Source organism: Conger conger, chromosome 13 (assembly GCF_963514075.1).
Source record: "Conger conger chromosome 13, fConCon1.1, whole genome shotgun sequence".
Taxonomy (NCBI): domain Eukaryota; kingdom Metazoa; phylum Chordata; class Actinopteri; order Anguilliformes; family Congridae; genus Conger; species Conger conger.
In genome coordinates, this window is record NC_083772.1 from 31,713,631 (window position 1) to 31,726,041 (window position 12,411).

General features: G+C 40.4%; 2 protein-coding genes across 3 annotated transcripts in view; one reads left to right on the forward strand and one right to left on the reverse strand.

The window, feature by feature from the left end:
* LOC133108014 (fibroblast growth factor 12-like) overlaps positions 1-12,411 on the reverse strand; it is a 47,389-nt gene that overhangs the window by 26,257 nt on the left and 8,721 nt on the right. Inside the window, exon 1 of one of the 2 annotated variants that reach the window (XM_061217416.1) lies at positions 4,040-4,380. The exons of the other annotated variant lie outside the window; for it this stretch is intronic. Coding sequence (XP_061073400.1) covers positions 4,040-4,148 — 109 coding nt within the window. The 5' untranslated portion in view covers positions 4,149-4,380. Of the gene's footprint in view, positions 1-4,039; positions 4,381-12,411 lie in introns of those variants that run through there. 2 annotated transcript variants of the gene reach the window in all.
* Positions 3,257-12,411, forward strand: part of LOC133108010 (presenilin-associated rhomboid-like protein, mitochondrial) — a 35,935-nt gene continuing 26,780 nt past the window's right edge. The window contains exon 1 of the mRNA XM_061217402.1: positions 3,257-3,419. The gene's annotated coding sequence lies outside the window, so the exon portion shown is untranslated. The remainder of the gene's footprint in view (positions 3,420-12,411) is intronic.

Consider the following 12,411-nt stretch of genomic DNA (forward strand, 5'->3'; position numbering starts at 1 on the left):
AATGTCATACGTGGGACCAAGAGCTCTTTCCAATCGGCCTCTTTGCTTAATTTCCCTGCGTCCTTTCCAAGCTCCTAACTCCACCCATTGGAGAATCCAAGGAAAGGAAGCAAGGAAAGGATGGAGGAATTTAGAAAATGTGAATGGGGCAAATGGAATGTTCTTACCCTTTCAAACATTAGTTTGAAGCCAAATCAATAATAGATGAGACAGATGGGAAGAGGTGGATCCACAGGTTGATAATTTATATGTCACACATTCCAGAATTTGTTGATATGTGAATGTGAATCTTAACATATTATCAAAACCATTTTTTTACAATTATTTCTGATAAAGGTGGTACAACCAGTTATTAAGTTGAAGGGGGCGATAACTTTTTGAGGTGAGAGGTGTATGATAAATCTTTCCATTAAATAAATGGAATAATAATTTTAAAAATGTATTTTGTGTTTACTCAGATTCCCTTAGTCTATATTTTGTCTGACAGATTAAATCTGAAACCATTGAATGTGAGAAATATGCAGAATCAGGATACTGAGAAATTGATGTGAGAAATATGCAAATACTTTTTAGAAAATATGTATATGAGGATTTATTTTTGCATTTTGGTTTTGTTCAAATAAGCAGTGGCAATTGACAGAAGCAGAAGCTATATCTACAATGTCAGTATTACCAACATAGTCATAGCTGAAAAAAACATTCTTACATAGATTTAACATATTGTCATAAATTGAGTTATATATCATAAATCTTTATAATTTCTTGCTTTTCTAGCATTATCTTTAGCTTGGATTGTATGCTTGACTGATCAATCAGCCAAGCTATCAAAATAAATCCACTAAAAGCTGGCACAGTCTTGTAGAATCAGTAATGCTACCTAAAATGAGATACTGGATAGTAGGATATTACATGTTAATGTGACCGATCAGTGGAATTCTATATTTTTATTTGTCTCAGTAATAATGTTATATATCCCTCTAGTTTGGTGGGGAAAGTGATTGGAGGTGAAATTTATTTGACTATTTCTCCTAATTGTCTATTCTGAATATATGAGCTTTAAAAGGACTGGTAAATGCAAGATGGGTCACATATTGTCATGAAATGAATACTCGTTATGCACACACGTGCTCATGGGTCCGTACATATCCACACACATGCAGGGTCTGTGCATATCCACACACGTGCTCATAGATCTGTACATATCCACACACATGCTCATAGATCTGTGCATATCCACACACGTGCTCATAGATCTGTACATATCCACACACATGCAGGGTCTGTGCATATCCACACACATGCAGGGCCTGTACATATCCACACACGCATGTGCGAGCACACCGGCAGTCCTCTGGTGAGGACATCTCTCTGTTTGGGCTGTTGATGAGTCATAAGACGAATACACACAGCTGCTGCTGGCTATAAATACAACTTAGAGTCTACAGAGTCAGTCTCTAATGACAAAAACACACAGCACACACACACACACACACACACCCCTCATACAGGCGTGCACACACACACACACAGACCACACACAGGCATGCACACACACACACACAGACCACACACAGGCATGCACACACACACACATATACACCATACAGGCATGCACACACACACACACACACATATATACACCATACAGGCATGCACACACACACACACACACCATACAGGCATGCACACACACACACACACACACACACATATACACCATACAGGCATGCACACACACACACACACACACACACACCATACAGGCATGCACACACACACAGATGGGGCACAAGCCGGTTAAGATGGTATATTTGTATTTCTACAGCATCTCTTCTAGCCCTAGTTATTGAATTATATTCATTAATGAGTCATGCATTTCAATGCACCACAAAGTCTGTCTTCAAAGGATGAACACCCATCTATTCGACACTGATTTAAACTCCTGAAGACTTCAAAGTGCATTTGTTCTCTCACTGAAGAGAGTACTTAAACAGTACTTCCTTTTTTTCACCTTATTTGGGAACTGTATATGTTTGTATAAAGGAAGTGTCTAGGGTAAATGTATGAATAGAGGTATGATTAGCAAATCAGATAATTGTCCTCGCTTGTATGTGTGTTTGTGTTTGTACACAGACAAGGCAGGTGGAAATGTAAACAGATATTTATGATGTGAGACATTGCAGGGAAAGGCAAGCTGAGGTGGTCGACACCAGCCAGAGATGTTGGCATGACAGCATGTGCCCTGATGAGAGGTATTTATACACTGAGATTTTCTCACTGGCTTTACTGAGGGTGTGTGGCAACCCTATGCTGAACTCCACGCTAAGATGTTAAAATATATCAAAAATTTGTTCATATTTCGCTTATTGTTGTTTTTCAGCATGATCATATTTCTTATTTGAACTTTATTATGATTTAACCTTATTAAGCCAAGAAGTCCCTTGAGATAAAAAAAAACTTTCTTGAGACCTACCCAAGCCATCAACCACAGAAAGCAAAATACATTACAATTGAATCACACAATTCACAGCGATCCTGTTAAAATAATTTGAATCTTCATGAAAAGTGTTTGGCACTAGGGTAATGAGTTAATTAAATGGTACGTCTCATTTTAAGGATCTCTGGATGTTATTAAGTACGGAAATGCTGTTTTCCCAATCACAGCTGTTAGCATAAGTATGGACGCAGGTCCTCTTACTCATGTATGACAAAGCACTCTATATGACTTTAAAATCCAGGACTAAAATTGCAGGGCCGCAGGAAAACAATATGTTTGTTATACAAAAATGGTATTACTCTTATAACTGTGGAACACACCTCAGTGCTTGACGAAAACAAATAATATATATATATATATATACATATATATATATATATATAAATATATATATATATATATAAATATATATATATATATATATAAATATATATATATAAATATATATATATATAAACATTATAATCTCACTCTGTCTTATTGCATGCATATAACCACCACACCTAAAATACTGTAGATGCACAGCAGTTGTACCTAAGTTTGTACAGCAGTTTTTCTAAGTTTGCAGCTATGAAGTGAGGATGTGTGCTCTCGTAGTTCTCGTCGTTCCAATGTGACAGCTTTACTGCACCTCACTACAGACGTACTGCTGGCTGTCTGCTGAACAGGTCCTACAGCACAGCAGATTTATTGCTACTCAAGAGTATAACCACTCTGTTCCACCACAGGCATACAGTATAGCAGCTCTACCCCACAAACGCTATACAACAGCCTCCTCAGCACAACTGTGGAACAGCTCTACCTAAATATGGGTGCAGTATGTATCAGCTAATCTCAGGACTTAGAGAAACTTGCTATCGCTTCACTACAGGTCCGTAACAGAGAGGAAGGAGAAGATCCTGTTGAAGAAGAACCAGTTCAGGTAAGGAAAGAGAGAGAACAGAAGAGACAGAGAGTGAGAAGGGGTGAAAGTGAGAGAAAGAGTGTTGAAAAGGAAAGCAAGGAGAGGTAAGGAAGAAGGGAGATGGAGGGAGAAAGAAGGGAGAGAGACTGAGGTGGTAGGAGGGAAAGAGGGAGAGTGAGGGGGAGAGAGAATGAGGTAGCAGGAGGGAAAGAGGGAGAGAGACTGAGGTAGCAGGAGAGAAAGAGGGGGACTGATACTGAGGTAGCAGGAGAGAAAGGGGGACTGATACTGAGGTAGCAGGAGAGAAAGAGGGGGACTGATACTGAGGTAGCAGGAGAGAAAGAGGGGGACTGATACTGAGGTGGCAGGAGGGGAAGAGGGAGAGTGAGACTGAGGTAGCAGGAGGGGAAGAGGGAGAGTGAGACTGAGGTAGCAGGAGGGAAAGAGGAAGAGTGAGGGGGAGAGAGACTGAGGTGGCAGGAGGGGAAGAGGGAGAGTGAGACTGAGGTAGCAGGAGGGGAAGAGGGAGAGTGAGACTGAGGTAGCAAGAGGGAAAGAGGGAGAGTGAGACTGAGGTAGCAGGAGGGAAAGAGGGAGAGTGAGACTGAGGTAGCAGGAGGGGAAGAGGGTAGACTCACCCTGCTGCGTGTGCTCGCTTTTTGTGGCCACCTCCTCCGAATCGCTCTCCCCGCTCTTTCCAGACTCGCTGGAGAGCAGGCGACGGATGAGGCCGCAGTAGCGTGTCATGCCGCTGAGCGGAGTTGTGCCGTGTCTCTACGCACAGCCCTGTCTCGCCCTCTTTACCCGGCTGTCTGTCCCTGCAGCTCTTGTCCGTACACGCTTTTAAGAAGGGAAATCCAACACTGCAATGAGACACCACCTCCAACCTTTTCACCTTTATCAATGAAACCGCCGTGTATCTCCAATAAACCTCCCTCAGTCTCAATTCGAGCTTTTCACACAGACCTGTGATCATGATGATACGCGATCCTGTGTCTCGGTGCAGAGGTGGAATTGGATAGTGCTTATTCTGAGTAGCGTAAATGGCTGTCATTGGAAAAGGGGCTCTATTTTTATCTGTGTTTACGTGGAGAAAGTGCTGGAGAAGGAGATTCTCGCAGAGCGGCGACTGAGAAAAGAGACTGGAGGTATTGGGATAACCGGACACCGGCAGCGTAAATCACAAGCAAGACAATGAGGAAACGAGATTTGGGGAATGTGCAAGTGAGAGAGAGTGTGTGTGGCGATGTGAATGAGAGTGAATGAATAAGATGAATGGTGCTTAAGTTAAAGAAGGGCACTATGCATTTTTATGTGTGTGTATGCATGACAACAATATATTTATTAATTATTTACTTCTTTTTTTCGTGACTGGATTAGTTTGATTTGGTCACGGCTTGGCTAGGGGCAGCCATTCTGAAAGCGTATAGCCTGTATCACATGACTGGGGTGCTGGTTGTGTGCATGGCCAGCAGATGATGCTGCAGGCTTCGGTTACGCAGTGACGCGAGGAGCGTTCCTTTGGAAAAAGGCGGCAGCGCACTCCCAGCAGCCCTATTCTGGTCGTGACAGCTGGGTCACCTCGTCTCGGGGCAGCTTTCAGCGGCAGCAGATCACCCCGCCAGTGTCACGCCTGGCATCTGCCTCACAGGAAACCCGAAGGGGTTATAATCACGGGCTGTCTTCCTGTTTTCCACAGCCATAAAACACACGCACGCCCGCATACACGCATGCAAACACACACTCATGCGCACACACATGCACGTTTGCACACATATATGCACACCAGAATGTTGGCACGCACCCGTGTACACACACGCGCACCTACAAAATCTTATAGGCTACGAAATAATATACAAACATAATGAATACAAATCATAAATATCCATACTGACTGAATTATTGCTGTCATTAACTATGTATTATGTGTATAGTCATAACCTTCCGTCAACTATTTATTTGTTGATGTGCTCTGTCACTTCTACTTAAAATATCATAATGTGTTTCCAATCAACCAGCATGAAATGAAAAATGCAATGTAAATTGTAGAGAGACAGGAAGGGGGGGATGGTGGAAACAAGGACAGGGAGTTTATGACCCATGACTATTAACTCTGCCTTAAATAATAAGTAAGCAAGTCATTCTGCTGTTGACTTTACTGGCTCACAGCCACTTTGATTCAATTTCATATAATAAACATATTCCGCCATCTAACAGGAAATTATGCTAAAGCATGCAGAACCAGTAAGAGACGGACATTAAGGCTGTGGCAAAATGTGCAGACTGATTGTGGCATCAACTGAAGACCAAGAACATTCAGGGGAAATGGTTTTGTGGATAAGACACCATTGCATTTTGTAAATATGCTTAAAAATAAGTTATTTAACTTGCTCAATATTCATTAAACTTATTTATCTGTAAACCCTATCACACACCGTGTCAATAAGTTACGTTTACTTAATTGTTATGTTTTAAATTCATATTTACTATGCTGTATGTACAGTGTGTAGCTAACTCTATGTAACTAAATTATGTAAAGACAACCCTTAGATATCCCTCCAAATACACAATATATTGAAAGCTGTTTCACATAATCTGATATGCGCTCACGTTCTTCCATTTCTAGTTACAGTTCAGGATGAATGATGCAACTAGTCTGATTTCCATAACTTGATACTTTGTCTTCAAACACAAATGCTGTTTTGACAATCATAAAAATGCCTTCAGTAAGCTCATATCCGCATATCAAACTCCTCCATGGCACTAAATTCACTCACCTGAACAATTATCTACATGAAGACTATTGTTAAATGTAATGTACTACTGTAACACTTAAAATGACTTAATGATTTCAAGACAGATAACTTACCAAAAAACAAGTAACATGTTAAATAACGTGTGACTCATTGAAGGAAATATTTTCCTGTAGAAATGACAAAAACTGTCTTGGTCTTGATTTACAGGGCATTTACAAGACTATTTTTTCACTGTGTCAGGTCAATAGCTCTGAGAGAGAGAGAGAGAGTAGGTGGGTAGGATGGAAAACGCAGAAGGGTACAAAAGGAGAGAGGGGAGGATACTGAGAAGGTATAAATTAGCTGTTTACTAAGCTGTGCAAAGCTAAGCATTGCTCACTACTGTACATATTTTTTGGGTTTCAATAGGACTACTGTGATTGGTTGCTTTAAGTTCATTAGTGGCCTGATTGGCTGTCTCAATATATCCCCATCAGCAAAGTGAATGTGAGCCATGTTTAGTGTTTATATGTATTCACAGCCTACCAGTAAAGAAGCCCATTGTCTCCGGGGGCTGGGTAGTGTTCTATAATTAGACGGGTACAGAGGATAGCTTGGTAAGAATGGAAAGCACTACATAGACATAAAAGCATGGAGGGGATGCAGACGCAGGTTCAGGCCTGGAGTTTTTCCATGGTGTGAAAATTAAAGAGCAACTGAATCTGCTGAGGGGGCAAGGCAAGGTGCCAGCAGCCACAGTATATCACACTGTCGGGCGTGGCCCAGCCTCTTTGTGTTTACAGTGAGCCACAAGCTCAGGCCCCAGTGACTCCCTCCCGGAGTCCAGGTACGAGAGGTGGGGACGACAGGACAAACAGAATATCACCCAGAGCCACAAGCTGAATCCAAATGTCCCCCCCTCCCCACATTCGCAGACCGGTGGACTTAACAGGCGCATTCTTGTGAAGTGGCTAGGGGCTGCCCAATTCATCAAGTCTGCAAGGGGGCTCGTGCAGGGGCTTCCAGAGACACTGCTTGAGGACAGATTTCGCCAGACTTTGCCAGTTGAATTACCCATAATTCATAGCAAGAAGGGTGTGATGATAGGAAAGGTGCCAAGTAAGCAAAGCAATGCCAAAAAAAAGTTTTAATAATAATAGTAGCATGGCAGAAAAACAACCAAAGATATCTTCCAATATAATACATGTAATGCATAATTCATATAGCCTAAATTAATCACAAAAACTGTGAAATGTTTGCATTTGCTGAAAGCCTCAAAAGACAAGAAATGTAATTGAACAGCCCTAACTAAGTCGCTAACATCAAGTCAGCCACGAATGTCCTGTTGAAAAGACCGTATTCACCCCAAATCACACCCAATATAACAGTAGAGCTACCTAGCGGTTACTTTGGCCTAGACTCTAGAGCTACAGTAGCTACCTAACTTAACTTAAGTTAGCTAGCTAACTACAATGTATACAAATTCTACAGACAAATACGTTATTAGCTGACTAGCCAGTTAGCTAACGTTGCACTGTTATCTCACTGAGCTGGCTAGCAAAAATGTTTAATTCGCTTTTGTTTAATTTCATACAGTGCAGGTCGAGAAAACAGATACCCCGTACTTTAGCTTTACTAATGGAAATTAGCCGATATAGCTAGCTACATTAACTAAGGTAGACGCCCCTGACGAAGGGTTGCAGCTCAGAAAACTCCATCCAGGAGTTTTCCGGTTATGTACGCCGACCTAGCTGGCCTATTTTTGGCCGCCCTCGCTTTACTTTATCAGATTATTTACTGTGCTGTTTTCATAAATTGACTGCCTCCTTTAGACAGTCTATCAGACAGTCCACCAGACTGTCAGTGGCAGTTGCTGAACATAACAGTCGTTCAATTAGCATAATTTGTCTTAATATGTGTCTCCCCAATGTTAAGTCTACGGACAATTCATCGTTGAAATTTAAAATGTTGAGGCATAATTAAAATAAATAATTAAATGTACAATCATGAAATTAAAAAAAGCACGTATATTTATGAATTGCCCACAAAATGAAGTTATTTTTGCGCCAGAAAAATCTTAATGTGTCCTTTTAAAGGGCTCCACAACACAGAAATGGCGCAACATAGCAATACCAAAATTGGCCATTTGAGTAGACCTGCGAAATGGCATTGAGATTGGTTTTGAAACAGGTGAGATATTGAGGTTCAAAATGTGCTGTTCTTAATGGAAGTGCCAACCAACGCAAACATACACTCACCGAGCACTTTATTGGGTATTTATTAGACTTCTACTGGTGTAGCCTATCCACTTTGAGTTATGATGCGTTGTGTGTTCAGAGATGCTCTTCTGCATACTACTGTTGTAATGTGGGGTTATTTGCATTACTGTCACATTAATGTCAGCTTTGACCAGTCTGGCCATTCTCATCTGACGTCTATCATTAACAAGGCATTTCTGTAGAACTGTTGCTCACTGTTTTGTTTTTTTCTTTGCAAACTCTACACACTAGCCTGTGTAAAAATCCCAGGAGATCAGTAGTTTCTGAGATACTCAAACCACCCTGTCTGCCACCAACAATCATTCCACGGTCAAAGTCACTTAGATCACATTTCTTTCCCCATTCTGATGGTTTATGTGAACATTAACTGAAGCTCCTGACCCGTATCTACATGACTGTATGCATTGCACTGCTGCCACACAATTGGCTGATTAAATAATCGCATGAATAAGTAGGTGTAATAAAGTTAAAATGTTCCTAATAAAGTGCTCGGTGAGTATATAGGGGGTGCTATTTTGATTGGACAGAAGACCATTTGCAAAAGGATTGCTGATTGGTCAGCAGCAGAGAGTAAAATTAAGTGCTGTGACTGGAAAGTCCAACATTACATTACATTATATTATTGGCATTTAGCAGATGCTCTTATCCAGAGCGATGTACAACAAAGTGCAAAGTGCATACCCACAACCAGGAACAAGTGCGCTGAAAGACCCTAGAGGGAAGTACAGTGCTAAGAGAACAACAAAGATAAGGACTTGGGCCTATTTGATAAATCTGACAATGGATTGTAACTATTTCAGCACAAAGCAATAGAATGATAAACACTCACGTCGAAACAATAAACAGCTTACATAGCCAGACAGAACTAGCAGAAATATGACCCTAGTGAACAAGTAGCCAAATGACACTATTGAGAACTGAAAAACTACCAATCAGTTAAATTATATAAACAATAAACTGCAGGTACTAGTTGTGTAATCTCATGTAGTTAGAAGAACCACAGGATAATGTGGATAAAAGTGCTTACCACCTGGTGATTCTGGTTTGATAAAATGTAAACAAATACAATAAACTGCGTGGGAGATAAATACATTTTGTTACTTACAGAAGCATGTGGAGCATACTTCTGGTAATAAAATATGCAGTTCATTCAGCTAAAGCAGTCTGAGAAGACATAATTAGGTTCTGTGCTCCTAAGATTTGATAAGGAATCTGGATGTTTTCCATTATAATCTGAAGTGCAGGGGGCATAGGTCTACCTCAGTAACACAAAATATATAACCATTATTATTGTTAACGACTGTTTTGATATTAATAAACAACAGTCACCCATGTATTGTGGCCAATAGCAGCTTACAGACACTGCAGGACATCTCTGTCTGTTATACAGAAGGGGCTGGCACTGATTCTGTGTGGAAAGTGGAAAGATATGTAGCATTTGAAATGTCCTATTTTTTTCCAAGCTCACATGACATGGGACTACTCACTGTGCAGTTACTGCATGACAGGCAGCAGCTGTGCAGCCACACCTGCGCCTCGCCCTGCTCCATCATTCTTCACTGCCTGAGTCTGTGATGCTGATGGCCTCTTACACCACTGCAATAAAGTGCACATGTGGCCTGCATCCCGGATCCTTCCAGAACCGGGAACAGCATTTTAGATTGCGAAAGCTGATGCTGTTCCCGACAATGACGGTGCTGAAGGTTACTGCACCTTTAAAAACTAATCGGCCAATCATTTTTAATAACGTCTCTCACAGACTACTAGTTCCAACAGGCCCCGGTATAATGGGTCTGTACAGTGCTCACTCACAGGCGTGAAACTGAGAATAGAAATCAGGCTTTCAGATCAGGGACAGGTGCAGCACAAAATCTTTAACACCAGTACATAACTAGCCTGGCACCGCTGCACACACACACACACACATGTGCACGCACATGCAACTTCCAGTGACCTTGAACTCAAAAAACAATTACCCAGAACAATTATCTAACAATTTAGAGAAACCCTGGGACTGAACTTTGTTCCCGGTATCTATATATACAGCTCCAGATTTGTACTCTCTACATTTTACCTCCAAATAAGCTTTATGTATTAAAGCCAATTAAACAAATTCCCACAGATCAGTAGATTCAGAAGTCAAGACGTAGCTGCTAAGCTGAGCTGTAAAATTGTTCTAGACTGTGTGTGTTTTTGCGTTTTGTGCCAGTGAGAGTGTTAACTAGGAAACAGTCAGACAGTTTTATGGGAAAGTGATGTAAAACTGCTGCAGATATAAACAGATTGCTTACAGTCTAGAGCAATCACTCCAATGCTATATTTCAGCTGTATCGATGTACCATATTTGATCTACGCTGATTTGTAAATAAAGAGACATCCTGAAGCAGCACCTTACTATAATTGTATAAATATGCTCTTTGGGGGATTACAACAAATTTTATTTGTTTGAAAAGGAATAAAATCCACTTTTTTACCCTAACGTCAACAGAAATCAATAAGAAAATATATATATAGCTTTTTTCAAAAGGTAAGCTGTCAATTAAACAAACAGAAATGTTGAATAATGTTGCCTTTTCAATCATAAATAAAACAAATAGACAATGCTGCTGTGCCAAAACATAATTCCACTTGGAAAATGGTGCAGCCAATGTCTTATGAAAAAATTCATATTTTATTTTATTTTCATATCACAGCGCACTGCTTACAAGTAACTGACCAATATAGTTTAATTGCACTAAATGGAAATAAAGCACCCATAACTAATGAACAAAATGGATATAAAAGAAAACAACAAACAATTGACAGTTTGGGCTATTGCAACAATGTGTTCAAATGACTGTCATTATTCTGAAATCATGGATCACACTGATTTGTGGGTTAAATACTGCCATCTTTCTTTCCCAAATCATAATTGTTTTCTGTATTGCTTTTGCACATTTGCATGTTTTTAGACAAGAACTGCCATCGCCACAGACACGTTTACACAATTAGGTGGATATATTTGATTGGGCTGGGTATACACTCACTGAGCACTTTATTAGGAACACCTACTTATTAATACAATTATCTAATCAGCCAATCATGTGGCAGCATGAGGGGCTTCAGTTAATGTTCAGTTAATCAACTTTCAGAACGGGGAAAAAATTTGATCCAAGTAACTTTGACTGTGGAATGATTGTTGGTGGCAGACAGGGTGGTTTGAGAAACTGCTGATCTCCTGGGATTTTCACGCACACTAGTCTCTAGAGTTTGCAGAGAATGATGGGAAAAAAACTAAAACCATCCAGTGAGCAGCAGTTCTGCGGGCAGAAACACCTTGTAATTGAGAGACGTTCAAGGAGAAAGGCCAGACTGGTCAAAGCTGAAAGGAAGGTGACAGTAACGCAAATAACCACGCAGTGGTATGCAGAAGAGCATCTCTGAACACACAACACGTCAAACAGTGGATAGGCTACAGCAGTAGAAGACTTAATAAGTCTAATACATACCTAATAAAGTGCTCACTGAGTGTATATTTGATTTCACTGGTATTGAGTTGGTATGTTACTATAAATTAATGGATTCAGTTGAATTCAACAGCTTTCAAAGAGTATGTTGGAATAGTTTTAGGTAGTTATTTTCTTTCCAAAACAATACAAGACTGAAAGATTTATAATTATTTCAAGTCAATTATATTATAAATAAATAAATTCATTACAATATAAAAATACATTTACAGATTAATATAATATCTATAAATGAATGTACTGTATGTTTTGAATAGAGTCATTGAGTATTTTGTTCATGGCACTAGCGACTGATAAACCCTGTTTATTTTTGAAGTTTATTTGTGTCCTGACATCGCTGTTTTGAATGTGACTGTATTTGTTTGTATCCGGTGCATACAGTGTGGGCACTCAGGCCAGAGTTCCTGACAGGGCCAGCCTGCTGACAAAGCCACCTGACACACGACCACTGGACAGGGGCCAAGCCAGTTTGGAGCTGAGGTTACCATGG